The sequence below is a fragment of the Ixodes scapularis genome, unplaced genomic scaffold (assembly GCF_016920785.2).
Source record: "Ixodes scapularis isolate PalLabHiFi unplaced genomic scaffold, ASM1692078v2 PGA_scaffold5__190_contigs__length_132052651, whole genome shotgun sequence".
In the NCBI taxonomy this organism is placed as follows: domain Eukaryota; kingdom Metazoa; phylum Arthropoda; class Arachnida; order Ixodida; family Ixodidae; genus Ixodes; species Ixodes scapularis.
Genome location: NW_024609880.1, coordinates 110,899,114 through 110,920,324, shown reverse-complemented (window position 1 = coordinate 110,920,324; position 21,211 = coordinate 110,899,114). Strand labels below are relative to the sequence as shown.

The following is a 21,211-nucleotide window of genomic DNA, read 5'->3' as shown; positions in this document are numbered from 1 at the left end:
CTTTAAACAATAAGAAGTCGTTCCGTTTCTGTTCAGTCATCTATGAATTTTCCTTCCCATATTTTCAGCGCACAAAACTTTACCAACTGTAGATTGCAAAATTACCACATAGTAATAATCGTGGATTCAGGCGTGAACTTTCTGTGGCCCTTCGAACATCCACATCTGTGCGGACAGAGGGGAAAGAAAACATTTTTTCCTTGTATTTGTAAAGAGGTAAACATGCCGGTGCACTTCCATTCATACACTCGTTAATGTCGCTTTCGCAACACTTCCTCGTAGCGTCTATCAAATGTCACCCACGAGCCTACGAACCGTATACTTTACAACCTCAAAGATTCTACGAAACACGCACTTTCCGCCGAAGAGTATTGTTATAAAATTAAAACAACAACAAAAGAATGGCACGTGCGATTCCCACTGTCTTCGAAATGAATGCAGTTGAACTTTAATAGATAGAAAACCTCACAGCATCAACAGAAATGCCGGCGGAAATGCTTCTCGACAGGAACACGCTTCAAAAGGCGGCAAAGGGCTTCAAACGTTTAAACACTAATACGTAGATTTCATTCGTTCTGGTATTGCACACCTACCGATGTTCCGGGTTTATTGTTCGCCTCTGCGATGTTACCGGCCACAAAAGAAATCACATGCGCCAGGCCACCTTCACCCTCGTACCGCCTACCGGCATCTTTATGCAGGCGGATAGTATCCCATGCCGGTGTCCTATAAGTTCCATGTGCCACTTAAATTTACACATAGAAAAAAACTTGTATTATACTATACGCTTTTTTTTTTATTATGACCATAAACACAAATTCAAAATTCTTCATTCTAAACACACAAATTTGTAGAGAAATACGTTCCGAGTGATATAAAGCATTAAACGCATTTTTTAAGGAGCGGTCGTTTACATTTGCTGAGAAGATATTGCCACGCGCGTCAGCGAGCAAGCGCTTGCGTTGACGAGCTGTTCCACTGCAGCATTAGAAAAACTCCAATGCGTACTGGGTTTCGCTAGTTGAGGAAATACGCGAGAATGCTAGTAAATGGAGTGGTCGGGAAATGTCCATTTTCACGCGCGCAACTGTGTGTAACATTGTTTTACTTGCGAAATTTTTGTATGTTCTTCAGGTTTTGGCGTGCTCTAGATTAAGAAGTTGCACCACGTGTTCGCTGTGTTTATTTGTCAGTCTGGATGTGAAAGTGTGCGTCGCTATAATTTGTTTTTTCGCGTTTGTAAGGGTGGACTGTCATTGTCTCACGTGTTTGTTAAGAAATTACTTTCGCGTTTTATGTTTCTTAGAGAGCAAACCAACCCCTTTCTTCGTGCTGTAATTCAGAACAGACTGCCAGAGCACCTACCTATGCATGTTGTTTCTCCGTATTGTGGCGAGCAACGCAGGCTTGGTAGTTTTCTTCGTGAGGTCATCGAGGCGTACCGTTTTCCATCCGCACGTTTGTCCCAGGGGTATTTGGCGAGTGTAACGCGAAAGCGTTTAACGCGTGATATTATTGATAGTGTCTTTTCTATGCCTGTGTACCGCGCTCTATTTCATGCAGGTCCCGGGCAAGACGTTTTGTCCAGAGTCAAATGATGTCAGTCGCACCGTGTATAAAAACTTTTTCTTTAAGTTACACAATCTGCCCTCCTGTGAAAGATTGGCTTGACCAAAGAAATATTTTTGTTCCATGTGGTGTTAACTGTTTTTGTGTAAAAGACCGGAAACTATTGAACACGTATTCCTAGAATGCTGGGACGCTTTACTGTTCTGGGACGTCCTCCAGCGGACTATCAAAAAAGATTTACCGTTAACACCACGTGGTATTAGGTTCCTTCCCGTGGAGGAAAATAACGAAATTCCTCCGAATCTTGTCATGCTCCTGGGTCTGCATGCAATATGGCGTAGCAGAATGGCGGTTAGGCATGCCGATGTGGACGTGCGCCCAGTAAGATTGTATTGTATAGAATCTGTCTGCAAAGTAAAATCTGTCTATTCCTCTTTAGAGTGCCCGCCTGACTCGATGCCAACTCTAGATGTACTGGTGAACTTAAAAAAATTTTAGTCCATGCACGCGTACTATCTACCGTGTATGTGATTTTAACATTGTGTGAAATTTTTGTTTTTTGTGAAAGCAGGCAATAACAAAACAAAAAGCGTGCGTGGCCGAGTGGTTACCGCGCTTGACTTTCGTGCGGAGGCCCAGTGTTCGATTTCTGGGAGTTCCGCGTATTTTATTTATACTTTCAGTTTAATGTTCTGGTGAACTCGAGAACATTGTTGTTTATTTTAGGCCCGCATGTACTGCGCGTCGAACCTTCTACGCCGATTATTCCAGAAGCCCACGGTGCACATCAGGGGCTTCGCGTGGCGAGCCAAAGTCAGTTTCGCCCCAGCGTTCGACTGTGCTGTCACGCCGACTTCAACGCCCGAGACGCTCTGCTGTTATCTTCTGTTTCCTTTTTATTTTTGGGCACAAGTTCGCCCCATTAAACGTTTAGTTTCTTCAGTTATTATCGCCTCATCAAGTGTTATTCGTGACAATATTTCAGAGTCGCTTGAGAGTAAAGAACAGCATACTGTTGATTAATTGCCATGAACATCTACAACATCGCCATGCACTATAGCAAGTGTGGTAACTGTGGTGGGAGACCTGGGACATGCACCTTTGCTGGTGCGCTCATAAAGTCATACAACTGTTGTATAGGTGCAAAACCGGGCTGCGGATAAAGCGGTCCTGCGTTCGATACCCGTTGGTGATGATTCAAAATTTAATTTAAGTGATTCATATTCCAAACCAATCAAAGGGATCTGGCACGTCCCAGCGAAAGACTGCGGAAAAATTTTGATCACCTGGGGATCTTTCGAAGTGCCACCGAAATCTCGATTACACGGCGCCTTCTCCACGATGAGCCTCCGTCGAAATGCGGGAATCTCGACCGGGATTCAAAGCTGCCACCTGAGGATCCGTAGATGACTGATGACGCATGAGTATGTACTGGTCGAATTCTGAGTACTAGTAAATAGCTGCATACATTCTTTATCTGGTGTTACTCTGGTCATCAAACTGCTTGTGCTGACATGCCCTGCCGTTGCGTATGCACGGCTGAAACAAGGGACGACTGGACGAATTTCTGGGAGTATATTTTAAAGGATAAAATAACTCATTCGATGCCTTAACATCAATTTTAGTCTTTCCACCTTTTTGTCCAAATGGCATAAAAAATATCGTATATGGTTGCGATGAGCTTGTTAGCGTTTGGAGTACATTGGGCCATGCTTCCTAAGCGTCCCCGGCGCGTGTGAGTGCAACGTTTCCATATCAAGAGAGCCCTTCATATCCGTGAATCACCCGCGGATCATCCGCGGATATACGCCGTTAACAGGTGAAAACGGATAAAAATTAACCTGATTTGTCGGATTTATGGTCGCAAGGCCACACTAGAAACCGACCATTGACCATTGATCTCAATAGCAAAGAAAAGCATTGGAGGCATGCCACCTCGGCTGCAGCGATTTTTTATTCGTCTGATGAAATACGAGTTTGACCTGTGCTATCTACCTGGAAAGAACTTGGTGCTAGCCGACACATTGCCTTGCGCACCAGTGAAAGAGACCAAGATGAAACTGGTATACTGGGATCATGTCGAAGTACACGCTGTCAACGTAGTCTCCACAACACTGTGTCAAGCGACAATTCAGAAACTGCAAGAGACCACCGAGAGTGATGACGAACTACAAGGAGTTATCGCACGCACCTACCAGGGTCAAGAACATTACAGCGACCTTAAGGGGTGCACATCGGAGTTGACTCTGGTCAACGGTGTCCTCTTAAATGGCTCAAGAGTAGTTGTTCCTAAAGCTAGCCGTGCAGACATAATGGCAAGACTGCATGAAGGACGTTTAGGCATGAGCAAATGCAAAGCTCGTGCTAGAACTTTAGTATTCTGGCCAAGAATGAATGCCGACATTGAGTCATACATATCAAAGTGTGCAGCTTGTCGAACATTTGCATACCAGCAACCTGCTGATCCACTCATCGTGAGAGAAGTAGCCAGTAAAGCGAGTGAGAGAGTTGGAGCTGATCTAGGCCAACATGCAGGATCGTCGATCGTACGTCGTGATATATCACGCCTACTCCAATTGCCCTGAAGTGGTGCACCTAACAAAGACTAGTGATGCTGCAGTGATAGACCATATGGGAAGTGTTTTCTCCAGGCATGGGATCCCCAAAGAAGTTTGTACCGACAATGGTCGACAATTTGCAAGCAGACGAAATTTCAGCGTTTGCAAGGAAGTGCGATTTCGAACGTATCACCTTGAGCCCAAGATTTCCAAGAGCGAATAGGCTCGCCGAAATAGGAATTCAAGCAGTCAAATAGATTCTAAAGAAAACTCAGTATGCCAAAAAAGATTTTTAGTTAGGATTGCTCAACTACAGGTGCACACAACCCCAGAATGTACGGTAACCTTGCAAGGTATCTATGGCACGACGAATGAGGTCTTGCCTACCAGACTTCTCAGATTCATACTTGGGTAGTCATCCGATTACAGTCATTGAATTACTGTAATTTAATTACTTTTCCTGGTACTTCGTAATTTTATTATTTTACTTTTGGCTAAACTTATTTTTTATTGTAATTTAATTACTTTATAGAGTCAGTAATTGCAAAATTTAAGGCACAATTATAATTATTTTTGCAAGATTTTGCGGAGTCGGCGCTGTTCCCCCCTGACCACGGAGACGACAGCAAAGCCAAAGCGACAGTGTAGAGGGTGCATCCCAACCTGCTCAAAAGGAGGAAAGGAGGAATGGGAAAGAGAGGCTCGGATCAGTGGCGGATTTAGTGGGGAAGGGGGGGGGGGGGAAGGGTCCGGATGTCCTGAACCCCCCTCTTGAATTCTGCATGTGTAAAAATTTAGGGCGTGGAGCGGGGGAGGGGAGGTTCCTAAACATATGGTACGCTGAACAACACCTGACCCCCCTCCTTGTCCCCTCTGTAAATTCCTGCATCCGCCCCTGGCCGGGAAAGAATGGAATGCACAGTTTTGTAGACTGTAAAACGATTTAATGAAAACTTCCAGAAGTAATTTGATAAATGAGGGCTATATTCGCGTCCATTTTCGTTTCCGTCGTAGTTGAATCTGTCTCTTCGTCTCGTTCGCTTCCTGTTGTTCGTGTTTCTAGGGTTCTTTCTTATTTCTCCTTCCCATCCGGGGGCATCGGGGGCCGAAGTCGAGCTAGTTGGACTCCGATCACATCATCCAGTCAAGGCGGGGAGGTTTGTTCGAGGTTCTCCTTACGCGTCCTCGCCGCTAGCATATTCGCTTACATATTTTAGTCAAGGTTATGAATTTTTATTGTCAATTAAATTATTCCCTTTACGAGTTTTTGACGTCCCTCTTCTCTAGCTCGTCTGTTGGTACCACTAACAGTAAGTTGTGCTACTCTAACATCGAGGCGAAGAAGCAGCAGGTATCGTTAACAAGACTTACCCTGCCTTACTTACAACCGTTGTTGCTACACTGCTCTTCCAACCGTTGTTGCTACAATCCTCGTCCACCGTTTTGTATAAATTTTCATTCTTTACTGTTTGCTCTAACCCCTAACCCTTTCAACCGTTTCTCAACCTGATTCGACGAAATTCCGAAACTCTACAAACCGCGGTTTTAGACTGTCAGGAGCTTGTTTGTTACATTTGTTTTTCAATAAAGCATTTCTTCTTCTTCTTTTTTTTTTTTATAGAGGGATTTTCACGAACGTGTTTGTCTTGGAGCGAACCGGCGTTATTAGCTTTTAAAGACGGGTTAAACAGCACCTAAATCCCCCTGTCCCATGGAGCGAACCCTGTAGTCTGTAGCAGTGAATTGGTGGTAAACTCCCATTGGCAGGCACGTGGCATAGTTCCAAGGAACGCCACACCACAAAGAAGCCCTCTCCGTGGCGCAGCGGCCGGGCCGCCGGTAAGAGAAAGAGGTGGCCGGCTCTGCAGAGCAACCGGCCGCAGAGCCCTCCGGGGCAGCCTCCGCAGAGGTCGCCTGAGAGCCGCTCAGCGCGGCGCGCTGCTCGTAGAAATACGCTATGTATACGAATGCTGTCGCACTCCGACATGTTAGCAATCTTAAGTGTCTTTGTAGTTTATTGTTGTTGTTTTTTTAATTCAATGTACATAATTTAGAATAACATGAAACGTTTGTAGGTGTATGTGGTCGAATTAGTCTGTGTCACCCGTAGTTTATATTACCACTAATAAAATATTAATGTATGACTAATTGTCACATTTTATTTGCCTGACTAACAAGTGTGTAAATACAAATTTACTTAGGGATCTGGCGTCTTCGAGTATGTAAAATATTTTTATTGAGAATATGAGAATGTAGGAGTTCATTATTCCAAACTATCAAGTTTTATAATTCATTTAACAAATTTCATAAAAGGTAACTACAATACGTGACATTTATACAGCGGCAATACTTATAACTCGTTTAAAGTTAAATGGCCCAAAGTGGGTGACTCTCAGAAAGAGTAATTGTAAAGTGATTGCATTACTTTTTGAAGTAATTTGTAATTGCAATGATTTACTCTTCACGTAGGGGTAATTGTAATTGTAGGTAAACTACTTTTGGACCAAAGTAATTGTAATTGTAATTAAATTACATTTTTAAAGTAATTTACCCATGTCCTAGCAGCACTAGGACGGAAAGTGGCAAAACACAAACAAAATGTCAGTGCTGGTAGGCATTTGAAGCCACTGGGCAGTGGACAGACGGTGCGTCTGAGAGATGACGGAAATGGAAAGTCAAAGCACAAGCCAAAGAGCAAGTGGCGCCAAGATCCTATGTGGTGCAAGCCGAAAATGGTGCTGTGTACAGACGAAACAGCCAGCATTTACTTGAGAGCAATAAAGCATTTGAAATAACCATCTCTTACATGGAGGTCATGGATGTTCCACCACAAGCGCTCAACGACGACAATGTGCAGCACCAAGAAACTCGTGACCGTGAAAGGGAAATAATGGATGGCCCTACAGACCATCCAGCGCCTGTGTTTATGCAACCTCCCACTAGAGTGACAAACCACAGAAAATGAAAGTGAAGCTCACTTATGATGAACACTTCAACCAGGCGTGTTAGTCACGTTGTAGTGTTTCAAGTTTGTTCTTTGTTTAGAAAGGAAGATGTATCGGATATGATGTTAATGCCCAGTTTCAGCCAGCCGTAAAGAGCAGTCTGGCAACCTCGATAAACCAGTTTCGTTACAAGGCAAACTCAGTGCCGTGTCTAATGACACGAAAAAACTATCAAGCTGCGACGGCAGACGCAGAAAATAAGAAACATTTGTTAATGCGGTAAGTGATTTGTAAAGAAGCATGTAGCATCTTTATTTATCAATATCTTGCGTGACGGTTGCCGTGCTGAAAACGCTATCTGAAAATGTAATTACGAAATTGCGTTTTTACGGAATTCGGTAGCCCGAACTGAATCACGCGCTTGAAAGCTCTGTCCGAAGTCCGTCACCCTGAGCCCGCTGTGCTGCTGGCCGTAGAGTGCCTTCATACACACACGCGCTTTTGCTTGAGTGGTGACATCTCAGCCAGTTTTCCGCCCAATCGTTTTTAATGCATTTTGAAGTGCGCGCAATCCAGTGTCACTCAGCTCGATCTGCATTTAGCTTTGGCTGAATGCAGAGACGCCAGTTTACCGCCCAAGTCACACCCCGAGTGCGCGAGAGCATCACGCGCTGGCACATTCATGGCAACAATGGATGTCTTCACCCTGAGACAGACAGACATGTAGACACCCTAGCTGGCCGGCATTAGTGGCGCCATCTCTGAATAAGCTGGGCAAACAGGGCCGTCGTTTCGATCCGACTCCGACAGCTGCCGCTCCACCATTGGAGAGTTAGGAGAATCCAGTTTTCGAATTATCATTTTAATTTTATTGGAAATAGAGAACTGAAATTTTAGTATGGTAGTTGGACCAGGGAGAGGCTTTTTTCAGAAAAGTTACCAGTTAATACACCTAGTCACTGATTTACGCAGCCCATTTTGGCGTGTAAATTTTATTGGGGACACGCGCCATACTTCGCTGCGGTGAGTGACCGCCTTTCCCCTCCCGATTTGTATTGCTTAACCTAAACAAACAGTCTTATTAGTATGTGCTTTGATAATTTGCATGTTTAGAAAGTACGCGTCTGCTTAAAATGAGTGCTAAAACAAAACAAAAATATTGAAATTTCCTTTTCTTTTCAGGCAGTATGGCAGATTCTCAGGACGATGTCATAACTACGATTAACTTTCCTGCAACGCGAAGTTATATCCGGAAAGATGATCGCGTATGATATCAATTCGATAAAACAGAGTACAATGAAGTTAATTTCACCGTATTCTGACAAGAAAAGCGTTTTGTACAAAGATGAGCAAACGGCTTACGAGTAGGTTTTCGCGTTTTCGGTGAATACCGATAAACCCCGAAAATTAACCTCCGAGCCGGTTTTTATCAAAATCGGGGAAAACCTAAAAACCACATATTGGAGCTTTCCTTCACTACGAAAAACCCAAGTTTGTCGGGTAAAAAAAAAATATATTTAACCACAATCCTATTTTGTGGTTATCTCGAACACAGCCAAACTAAACTCTCCCGCGAGGCTTTTTTTTTTTTTTTTTTAATTAGATTATTTATCTTGTTTCCTTCTTTTGTTGCTTCGGGACGTTTTCCAGGTATGCTTCTTCAACATAAGGCCCGATAAACACTGATTTCATATCCAACGGCAAAAATGGACACGTAAAGATACCAAATCTCTTGTAAAAATAAACCCCGAAATAACACCCCCGAATCCGAAGCAAGATAAACCCTGAAAACATGAGGCCCTACTTATTAAATATCAGCCAGAGGTTGTTGTTCTTCTTATTGCTGTTTTTGTTGTCGTCGTTGTTGTTGTTGCTGTTGTTGCTGTTACTAAACTGCTAATGTACTTATCAGAATACAAAAACAAAACTTTTAGCGGAACCAACAAATCCTTGGGTGTTTTCATGCAGCCCTTAATTCGTACATTAGCCATTTTAATAAGTTTTATCACTGGACTATGAAGCCGCTCGTGAAGGTTGGTATCGTCGGTATGACGTCAGTGGACTGAACGTCGAATTCTAGAATTTCAGGCGCTGTATATGGGGCAAGGGGTTACACCCCCTATTTCTGAGAGTGTAGGATTGCGCCAACAGAACAGATCATAAAGCCTGAATGCAAAATAAGCAACGCCTTTCTATAGTAAGTTACAGGTTAAGCTGATATATCCTTCCGCCAACTCCGCATCCAAGAGCGTCCCATTGCTTCCGTGACGTCGCGGCCAGGCGCCGGGACTTAGCATTGTGGAAGCTACGAGAGGGAGATTAGAGTTTTCCCCCTCCGATGGAAACCAATACGACTTTCGGGGATTAGCTTCCCCCTCCAATGAATACAAAGATCGCTTTCTTAAAAAGTTGGGGTCGAAGACAAGTTGGCAGCACTCTGTGGTCATTATCTATTTATTGAAGCGGAACAAGGAGCGTTTCCAGTGAACTCTTCTTTCGACTGCGGAGGGATTTGAAACGGGTGCATCACGCTTGTGGGAGGGGCTTCTCCTACCTTCTTGACTTGTAACCGACTATAGTGATGTTACACTCCGTTTTATTTTAGGACTGACCACCGCTCACGCAACGATCTGATGGATACAATCGAGCTGAGCCAAATTTGCTTCGTCACGGGGCTCTTAGCACATGTGTGCGTTTGCTATCACCGACATATCACGCACGGTAAATACGCCGATATTCTGCGCTTTTTGTAGCGTGAGCTACATTGGCCGAGGTTCAGCAGTTTCGCGTGGCTCGCATAATGAGCCGTGCTCCGTGCTGCGCAAGCGTGAGGAGCAGTTACGTCACACGGCGCACAGCTGGCGGGGTGGAGCCGCCGTCGCCGCGGGCTCCGCCGCCACGGCGCGCGCCTCGCCGGTCTGCGCGAGCGCGAGGTGCAGTGACGTCAGATGGCACACAGCTGGTGTGCCGGAGCCGCCGCCGCCACGGGCTCCACCGCCACTGCGCGCGCCTCGCCGGTCTTCGCATTCCAGAGGAGTGACGTCATAGCCGCGACAGACGCACTGGCGCCGCCGCGTGCCCAGCTGTGTGCCTCCGTTGCGCAGTAACCAAGTCTGACGCTGCATCGGAGCTGCTTGAAAGCGCCTGTCATTTTGTGCGCATATGCCCACGCTACGCATATCCTAGAATAGCCGAGCTAAGCCACCGCAATTTTTTTTCTCTCCGCGTGTTGTTTGTGCATGTGCGTGACCTGTTCTGCCACCAAGATCTTGAAATGCGCCAGCATGACACTCCGGCTTTTGTGACGTCATTTGTTTCCACTTCTGGACCACTTCGGACGCTTGGGCGGAGTAAGACGCTAAACCATGGAGATAGGAAGCTTCTGGAGGCGACATGGCGCTGTGGAGTGGGACTCGCACCCAAGAGACGCTATGGACGAAAATCAGAGCTGACTTGGCGCCAAACCCTTTTCCTCCAATAGCGTCTCTTGGTTTTGGTGATCGTTTGCGGGGGTGTCATTTTCCACAGCGTCATATTGCCTCCAGAATGGCTTGCTACATCCATCTGCTAAACAGTCTAGTCGAACACGAATTCCGGGCGGTCCAATTAGGATCTATCTATGTGTCTGGCTACAAGTATCACAAGATCATCAAAGGCCGCAAAAAGTAGACAGGCAGTCGCAACTGGAGGTGGTGGAGTAATACGTTTGTGAGTGTCCACTTTAGCCACCGCCCCAGAGGAAATCACACAACGAGATGTACGAAGGATTTACTGTCTCATAGTTGGAGGATCTGGAGGCAGCGCCCTGTTCTTTCACCGTTCCGTTGCCGATCATCCTCGAGCTCGCTGCTCCAGCTCTGCCTCGTGCCATCGTTGTCTTCTTCTCACCTGGTACCCGTGAGCCCATGTCCGGCCGTCTCGTGGCCACGATTCCCATACTGCCCCCCCCCCCCCCCAAAAAAAAAAAAAATTCAAACGTGGGACTTGGGGGGGGGGGGGGGGATTTTTCTGAGCCCGCGAACAGGAAGTCGCCGGGAAGCCGGCGCGTTCTCAACGGCCATTGGAGCAGCGACGCGACGGGCTAGAACGGGCCGGAAGCGGAAGCCAACGGGTGCTGTGCGGCGAGGGTTGTGGGCCGTGGACAGCGCGTGGTGGCGGCGTGGCCCCCAGAAGGCTGAATCAGGCCCCGGGCTTCGGGTACCAGCAGCTCGGGCCTGTCTCGTTCGAGAAGATGGACTGCGGCCCCCACGTCCGTAGTGGGAGACAGCGTCTAGCCGCTCCTGGTGCACGCCTCCAGTTTCGTGTGTCTCCGGGTGTACGAGGGGGACGTCGCACAGCCAGCAGCTGTTCCCCTGGTCCAGGAGGCTAGGCCAGAGGGGGTAGCGTATTCCCTCCGAAGGGCGGTGGGATGGTGTCGCCGGGCTGCCCTGCCTCTGGTTTCGGTTATTATTTCCATCGTCGTTGACAGACGAAGTTGACTGCCCCAATCTTTCGGACGCCGTCCTCGTGGCCACCGCGTTGCAGAGGAGCCTGCTCCAAGCTGGTCCCCCCGCCGCGGACGGGGTTGACCCGTTCTGCAGAAGGTTCGCTACGGCAGGGTCACATGAATTTGCTCCCGCCGGGCTCGCAAGGGGGCTCTGCCTATATCAACCGGCTACACTACCGTGCCTCCTCCGTAATGGCCGCCTCCATGGTTTGGCGCCCTGCGAGTCGGACCACGGGAATCCAGGATGTCCACCCTGGTTGACTGGGAAGGCCCTGTGGTCCACGCACTGCACAGGTTGGCTCCCCCTATGCACGGGCTGCCCATGAGTGGCGCACGTCGAGCTCCTCCCCGCCGGTCGTTTCGGGTGGCCATTCTCTGTGACAGAACGCTGCTATATGCCTGCAGAATCATTGCACTCTGCTCCACCCGCTTTTGCGAAGGCCCGACCTGACCACCGCGCTCGTGGCCGCGAGCAAGAGGTCGCTGGAGCAGGACGCTCCCCATCTCCTGGTCGCGAAGGAAAAGCTCCTTCAAATCGGCGACGTAAACGTGCCCAGACTCTTAGCCGAGTGAGTCCGTATAGGTAACACGCGGCAGTTGCGTCGTCAGCTCGGGGCCCTTCCCACTTTGAAGCCAGCGAGGTAGCGAAACCACAAGCCGCGCTGCTCAGTGCGCGGGTTCTTCGTAAGACCCCGTCCCCGGCATTGAATTCCAGGTGACGATGACTCTTATTGTCACACGCCGCCTGCTCGATCTTTGCGGTATCGGCATTGCGACCGGGGGCTTTGATGTTGTAGACAACCACCTTACACTGATAGTGACTCTTCATCGGCGGCACCAAACCCGGAGGCTTCCCGCCTCTCGGCTTCGCTTTTTGGTGAGCCGGCCATGCACGAGTGTACCTAAATACGCCCAGGCTCATTCCCGGCCAGGTCGCGGCGCGACATAGCTTATAAAACGTCTTGCTGCCTCTGCTATAACCAGCCAGTGCGGAGACGTGGAAGTACCCGATAGTAAATTGGGACCCTGAAGGGAGACTATTACCCTCCTTTACATCGATCGCCGGGATGCAGCGAAGCAACAAGCCGTTTTCGCCCAGCAGATATGAATCAAAGCTAGCACTTGGATTCATATCTGCTGAACGTATTCAGGTACATATGAGGTACACGACGTATTCTCATCTACTTTCTGGGCCTCGACAATCTTTTCCCTGCTTACCACTTCACCCCAAAACCCTGCTCTTTCGTGCAGCGCAGACTCCCGATCTGGGAGTCTGCGGTCTCTCTTGTCCACGCGCAGACGGGATCCAAGGTGTCCTCAGCTGGTGGAGGTGGGCTATGTGCGCATCCAGTTCCTGTAAGGAGTCGTGGAATTCCCGATACTCGCGAGAGCGGCTCGAACATTGCCGTCATATCGCGCATCAGCTCACCAACATCTCCCTCGCCCGCCGATAGAGCTGGAGTCCCAGGCTTCGACAGCATTCGGGAGCCCATGACACCGCTCACCAGAACACGTCCGGCGGCGACCGACCCCGCTGAGCCTCACTAGGAAACCTGTCCCTATTCGCAGTCATGCTGGACCTCCCATCGACGGGCAACGTTGTTTCTCACAATAACGAGCGTTCAGAGAGTTAGGTGCGTCATGCCCCCAAAATGATTGAGGAACGCGTCGAGTGTAACCTTAAAAGGACGACCGAAAGCGAGAACCAGGTGATCGGGCGCCACGTTCGAGCGCCAGATAATGTGGGTGTCCACCGTAGCAAAGGCCTGATCAGGCCCCGCCTCGACCGCACTGAAGGAGATATCACAACGTAAGGTACTATGGATCTACTAGTTTGACGATCTGGAGGAAGCGTCTTGTCCTTTCCCCGTTCGGTTGCCGACCATCCTCGATCTCGATGCCCGAGCTCTGCCCCGTTCCATCCTAGACTTCTTCTCACTTGGCCCCCACGGGCCTAAGTCCGGCCCCCTTGTGGCAACGATCCCCACAAGTTATAACCTGGTTTGAACGAGTACGAGGGAGTCAGTAGCTGAAACAATATTGTAAGTGTTTAGCTGAACCGGAACCGAACCGAAACAAAATACAATGCTACTAAATCAGGTGATGTGATTCAACAGCCTGAACTATTAAATCATATCACTTAACTAAGAATTGCCGTCATTTGGCTAAACAAACCTGAACCATATATCGATCTCTCCTAGAATGAGCTTCAAGAGAACGCCGACAGTATTGATAAATAAGTAATAACATTTAACAAAAACAATCTAGCTTATTTTTTTTCTATATCATAGGGCTGATGTTAAATGATTTGCAGAAATAGCAAAGGTTTGTCAAGCCTTAGAAACTAAAGTAGGAACAGTTTAGGAGGGTACGTTGTCTGGCTAGTTGGTTCATCTTAGTTAAACATATAAAATAGCGCAAAAAAAGACAAGGACAAGATGTATACAAGACAAGCGCCATCGTGGAAAAGACAAGGACCTGTATGTATACTTCTTGTGCTTTACCTTTTTTGCGCTATTTTATGTTTCACTAGAAACAGTTTTTTCGATGCGTGTAATCCCTGTTCTGCTGAAAAAAAAAAAAAATAAACAGTTCTAAAGTTTATCATCCTTCAAGTGACACAACAAAAACAAATTTTATGGCACACATTTTTCTTTTTATAATTATTCTTTACTCGACGTCATTCTCTTGCTGCGCTGGCGGCGAGGGCCGCGGCCGCCATCTTCGAGGTCTCTATGTCTCATACTGCGTAGCGTTCCGCCTGCCGTTCCGGTGTCAAATGAAAGCCGCGATTGCCACAAGTTTACTGGTTTCGAGATGTTTTACGATATTCAAGGTTCTGTTTCTATTTTAGTGCTTTTCTCTCACGTTTGGATTATTTCCTGCTTGTTTTTTGTTGCTAGCGCATCCAGCCACTACGGCGGTGCGACAGTGTACACTACCGTGCTCCTCCGTCGGCTCGCTGCCTTGCCCACGGTGGTCGTTTCTTTGCACAAATGCACGGCGCGGCTTCTCGTGTAAGCAGGGAATATTAATGCGGCTACGTGAATTAGCGGAGCGACTTTCTGGGCGAGAAAAAGATAATTATTTGAACAAAGTAGGGCGTTGCAGCGGCATCGACCTCCTCGCCCTACGAGACTATGACATGGCGCGTCAAATGCAGCCTGTTTCTGTATGTACAGTTTATTAACGTGAAGAATTACCTCGCTTATAGAACGTGCTTCCTGACAAAGCGCGATGTGATCCTTTTGTAATGAGCATCAGACTCTCCCTCGTCAATGGCCGCACCCGGATTGACGGAGCACCCACTCGGCCCTTCTCTTAGACGTTAATGCCGCTGTTTTCTCACACTGGCTAGTAACCACGTAGGGGATGAGGAAAAAGCTAACCTTCCTAAAATTTTCACCTGCAGGTGTTTTTCTTTTTTCTTTTTTTTTTTTCTGTGCGGTTAGAAGAAGTTTAACGCAACACGGTTAACAATCTCTCAAATTGATATGCGGTGCGAACTGTTCCTCCAGCGGCAGCAAAGAAAATTAAACGAGCCGCCGCCATAGGCATTTTTTTTATTTTATAATCAACGAAGTGACTTAAGATAAAAAAAAAAAATTGCATTAACGCGCGATTAACCACACGACCGCCCAGTCAAACCGCCAGGCTTCACCAGCCATAATATATTTTTAAATAAAACGCGCGCAAAAAAGTCAGGAACAAAGAGAGAAGCAAACAGGACGAGCGCTGCCCCTGTTTTTTTGTGCGCTGTTTTTAATTTATAAGTCATGAACCAACCCGCCCGCATTGCTACCTTCAGTTCACCAGCCAAATGAAAAAAAAACGTGAGACGCGATCTCAAAGATGGCGGTTCGACGGTGGCGATCCCTGGCAAAAACCAAACCTGCCAGCTCAGTGAAGATGATTGGCCGATTGAACCTGAACGGCTGAGTGTTGCATACGAACGAAGATGGCAGACCAATCATGGAATCGTGACGACTGGCCAATCCACTCCAACCAAGAACCACCGACAGCTCGAGAAACACCAGGTGGGGTCTCTTAAAATCAAGCTCTTCGCCTCGGATTCCTTCTTCAGTGCTCTTATCGTCTGATTCTGCACTCTTATTAGCCACGGAACGATAATTATATTTCCGGAGTCGCCACGTCTTTTGTTTCTTTAACTGTCAGGTACTATAGCAGTGTGGCGGGAATTTGAAAGCTCCTTCGAAGATATTAGAACACTCCTGGAAGGCACAGAGAAAGCAAGACCCGGCAGGGCAGTGGGAACAGCTGCCAGGAACTAAAAATCTGCCCTCACAATCACCGTTTTTTTTTTTTTTTTTCTTTAGCGTGTTTGCGTTTTTTGGCGGAAGAAATTCCGACGTCTTTCAATCACTTCCGGTCGTTTTACATCGTTTTTCAGCGAGCAGGGTTTCAGTAAATTTTTCTGTTGCTCTTGAAATCGGCTTATAACGAAGGTCATCGAAAATATTAGCCACGTGGCGAGCTCTTTGCGAAAGTTCGAAACCAGCCGGAATTGGCTGGAAGACGTCGTTTCTTGTCGCCTAAAAACGCGTGCACGCGGAGAGAGGGGGCAGGTATATGCGAGGGCAGTGGGGAGCTTACCTAGGTAGTTCTTCACTTTTTGTTTTTTTTTCTGAATCGGCCAATCAAACATTCTCCAATTCACGCAGGATAGGCAAGCAACATCACCGAGATCGGGCCAAAAAATCACGAAAGAAAAGCACAGACCGCAAGATTGCCTCTATTGTTTTTGTTCCTCGTTTATTAACAAGCATACAAATACACGAGTAGACGGCATACAGCTACTATAAGTATTTTTTTTCTTCTATGGAGCATACAAAGCTGAGCACACAGATTGCAGCGTAAAACAAATAGGGGAACAAATGAAAACGCTGCCGTGTAAATTCAGATAGCCTCACTTTGTTACTGTGGTAGTGGTAGTAGTAGTCGCAGTACAGAAGGGAGGCTGTCACATCCAACGACACACCCTGTACACAAAGATGCACATCTTTTTTTATCTCCTCCCTTTCTTGTTACTTTCCAATTCTTTTCTTTTTCGATTATTTTCTTCTGGCATCATACACGCACAATATAGGTGGCCTCATGAGCGTGTAAAAACCTGCAGCGTGAAGAATATACACATACATAAATATGAAACAGCGACTCCCGCTTGCATCTGGCGTAAACTCCTCTAGTGACTAGGTTGAATGGGCCTACGGTCGTTTTTTGCTGGGAGCTTGCTGCGAAAGGGTCTGACCGCTTTTTGCTACACGGGCTCCCAACTAAAGCTCAATTTCTAGCTCGTGGCGTTAGGAAAAGCATCACTAATAGGAAATTTATCTCTTCTCTACGGCTTCGTAGAAAAAGCCGATAGAAAGCAAACGCATTAGATGGCTGAATTGGATTTGGAGACTTTGACTTTGTGTTGACACTTTGCATACATCCGTCACCACACGAAGCAAGCCAGTTGAACCAGTGGCAAGCAAGAGCGAGGGAAAAGGACATGTTTCTTTGTTGTTGTTTTTTTCATGGCATCACATTTGGAGATGGATCGCGTTTCAGTTTTTATTTAATGCATCCGTTATTTCATGAGTATAACGCCTTAGTAAAAAAAAGAAAAAAAAAATAATTTTTCGAACAGCCAGACAGCGAGACGCTCCAGCAATATCTAAGAGAAGTTGCGTCTTCACGATAACAACTCTTAGAAAAGGATTCTAGTTTCAATTATTATCTGACGTAGGTATAACACGACTGTAATTACACCAGCTAATGCAGCACATTGACAATAGAAACATATGGCCAGCTGTGAGTTAACAAAAACATCAACGGCACTATCCACATGTCAGTCAGGAAGTACAACTTTAATTATCCGCATTTTTTTTTTTTTTTTTTACTACCCACGTCTGTAGGATCCGCCGCATATATTTTCTCTTCACAATTTAATCCCAGAAGAGCGTAGATGCAATGCATTTACACCTTCTTACATTCTGTCCTCATGTAATGAGTGTAAAATTTCAAAGATATGTCATGTGTCCGCATACACAGCTCGCACTTTCCTTCCGAACGGCACGTCGCCATTTCTTGGCCCCCAGGGTTGTGAACATACTACCTAAGTTAGCAATATCACAACACTTCTGAAAAGGTGTCCACTGGCAGATTGAACCCAATCATAGAGCTTGCCACTATGTAAAGTGGCATATCAAAAAGGAAGGTAGTTGGTATCAAAGCTTATCCTTGGTTACTCGCTAATGTTTGTTGATGAGACTTTGCAGTTTGAATACTATTGTATGAAAGTTACCTAGACAAGCGGAATACTCCCTATAAATTCATAAAAAAATTGAGCAGAGTTGAAAAAAGTTTGCACCAAGCGATATTACGAGAGACGCCATTAAATGCAATGTTTCGACTCGGAGATTTTTTGATGGGAGGCTTTCCTCACCTGCTAGTCAGAGAAACGAACAGAACTGCAAGTAACAATCTCGTTAGCACAAAAGTAACGTCTTTGGAATATAAAACCTTAATACTGAGAATTTCACTTGGGACGTCACGAGTATGAAAGTACGAACATAAATAAAAACCGTTATAATGGCTTCGACTACAAAAGTCTATAGGCTTAAAATGCTCCGCTAAGCTGGCACTGACATCATCATCTTTGGTGGAAATAGGTATAGGTAGCAAAGCATCTAGAATCGCTTGTTAGGTGCCAGGATTTTTCCCATAAAAAACCCCGTCACCCCTTTTTAAAAGTGTAGAAGTTGAGACAAAAAAAAAGAGGGACTCTGAAAATTTTGCGCTGACAAATTCACACACTGTCGGTGAGCACGTCATAAAGGCCATCCGCGTTTGTGTGTGTGTCGAGACGAGGGTTACAGGTGGCGAGAGAGAACATCCTCATTTTCAGAGTCTGAGATGGTCAGACAGTAAAAATGGCAGTAAACTTCACTACAGACGGTCGTTACACTACAATTATGGATGCGAAAATGTATGTATATAGCATGTATACACGAATAGCACTAGAGATAAAGCCAGTGCTGCTGACACACCGCGGTGCCAGTACGGAGTTAGAGGAGCAGCAACCGCATGACCATCGTCGCGGCGCCGGGCTCGAAAGCCAAGACACAGGGGAAAACTTATTTACATGGCGGGGAAAGCAAAAGCCTCGGTGCATGTACAATGCTCTTTTATTTCTGCGCCAAGCGACCTGTTCTTCGTTTCCTTTGACTCCAACGAAACCTGCAGAAGTCCGAAGAAATGATACCTCCTCGTTTCTTTTGACAATGAAGTGTGCATCTGGCAATGTACAGTTGGAAGTACTTCGTGGAATTACCAAAAATTTTGTAGAAAGGAGCGTTTGATAGGGTTGCCACTCTCTCCCCGCTATCTACAGACTAGAAGTGAAAGCTTGAGAACCAATTGTGAGTGCCGCAGCCAGTCGACCGAGGACTGCGGGCGCGGCGGGAGAAAAAAAAAAAAGCTGTAGCCTCTAAAAACTGGGAGCCTCGGACATGCGCACTTCCTACCTCTTTCCCTGCCTCTCATAAAGACGGGAGCACCATTCTAAAAAGAGAAACAAAGAAAATCATTTGTAGACTCAAACGGGCGACGTAACCAAGTGAGGCTGGAACGTCGGCAGTCCCATATTCAGGGATGGGAATGCGAAGGGGAGGGCAAGCACCGTACAAAGATTCGATGACTTTAGAAACGTGCAGTCAAGCACGCTTTCCCCTCCCTCCCGCCCCTCCCATGAGCAAAGCTCCCGCCAGGACGTGACCAAAATTCCTACCCCCCCATCCAACAAAGACTCTAATCTCTGTTCTTCCAGGAATAAGCGCGGTACCGCGGCCAAATGAGGGGAAAAAGCGCGCCGAGGCGGGTGTCTTCTTTTTCTTTCGGTGTTTGTGTGTGTATGTGTGTGTGTGCCCGGCTAAAACAAGGAATGAGAGATGCCTCTACTGTTTCGAAATAAAGACAACACATCTTCTGAGAGCAGAGATACAGATTCGTACAAATGACGACACTTCCCTCTCTGAGACAAAAAAAAAAGAACAAAGGGGAGTGGCCCCCTCGCCCCCGGAAGAGGGCCTGAGAGAGGGCCTTAGTTGGCGGCCACCTCCACCGCCTGAGACGGTGGCGGCGGTTCCGCCGCCTCTCCGTTGAGCTTCTCGACCTTGTCCTCGGGTTCCAGCTCCTTGGTCTTGTCTTCGACGGTCGTGATGACCTCGTCCACCTTTTTGCAGTTGGTGACTTCCACTTTCTTGGTGACTACCTCCACCTTTTTGGTGACCACTTCCACCTTCTGCTCGGTGACCTCTTCCGTGTTCGGGGCCGACTCCTTGTCCTTGGGCTCTTCCTCCTCGCCCTCCTTCTTTTTCTCCTTCTCGTCCTCCGCTTTGTCGCCGTTCACCTCGCCGTTCACTTGGCTCTCCCCTGCAGAGCCACGGATGAATGGATGGTAGATATTAACGGCTGTACTCTTTATAACAGGCGGTAGCTTGTGCCACCGAGCCTAGAAATTTAAAACATGTGGTTCCTGCCCTCTTCACTCAACGTGGCTCAACAACAGTTGTCAGAGCGAGCACATTCCACGCAGCTGTCTTTTAAGCATAACATACTCTTTTTGAAAAGCTGCTTCTACTCAAGCATGAGTAAACTGCCATGAATTCGGCAATTGAAATCTATCGATCCCAGTACATTATTCTCGACCTTAAAGTTAAAGTTTCTCACTCAACTCAAATGAAGATACCAGAAAATAACTCGTGAATCCTTTTTGGTTATTGGAACAGGTGTCAAAAGTATTCCTATATACAGGTATGGCAATTGCATGACCCCATATATGGATATCTTGGACAATTCCAGTGCAATCCGTGATTAATCCCCACGAAGTTCCTTAAACAAAACTTGCAGATTTATATACAATAGTGTGGTTTAATTTTCCCGTTATTATCTGTAGTTATGTCAAGGTCAGACCAGTTGGAGACAATATGCTCAGCATGCAAGAACTTAAATTTGTCTTATGGAACAATTCAAACTTCATCAATGCTAATGTACAAATGTTTTTTCTAGAAAAGCCTGAAATGCTACGACTCTAAAGGTTCTACCATAAAAGTAAAATAAAGTTCAGAAATAAAGTTAACTAGGAAGCATATTATTTTCAATAATAAAACATTGTTAAACCAGATAGCAAAACATCCAAGCAAAAAAACACACACAGTAAGCAACCAAGCCAGCTTGGTTAACCCTGTTAGCATTGAATCACTGTAATTAGTCAATGATAGTCTCGTTAGCAACATTTTACGTCGTACTATTGAAGACGTCTCACTCTTTGCTCTAGCTACTATTTTTGTTACCATACTCAGTTTGTATAAAATTTCATTCAAAAATCACAATAAGTTTTGCATCCCTTTTGCTAAAAGACTTCAATATCGAAGTTCATTGCTTTCGCCAATTCATGAGATCACGAAACTAAGTATAACTTTGTTGATAGGTTATCGGTCACATTTTTCCTGCTATTAAATTCATGTACGCTGGTTTCGTTGAACTTCCATATGAATATGTGCATTGATTCCTTGTCTGTTGCGTTTGTTTTTCCGCCTGTTGCGTCCAAAAACTGCCGTCCGACGCGGCTGACGCGGCAGGTTGAA

The 21,211-nt window shown here is 46.4% G+C and overlaps 1 protein-coding gene across 1 annotated transcript in view; it reads right to left on the bottom strand.

The window, feature by feature from the left end:
* Nucleotides 1–16,305: 16,305 nt before the first annotated feature.
* LOC8036606 (putative uncharacterized oxidoreductase C513.07) overlaps nucleotides 16,306–21,211 on the bottom strand; it is a 106,917-nt gene continuing 102,011 nt past the window's right edge. The window contains exon 8 of the mRNA XM_040214593.3: nucleotides 16,306–19,997. Within this exon, the coding sequence (XP_040070527.1) occupies nucleotides 19,666–19,997 (332 nt within the window). The 3' untranslated portion in view covers nucleotides 16,306–19,665. The remainder of the gene's footprint in view (nucleotides 19,998–21,211) is intronic.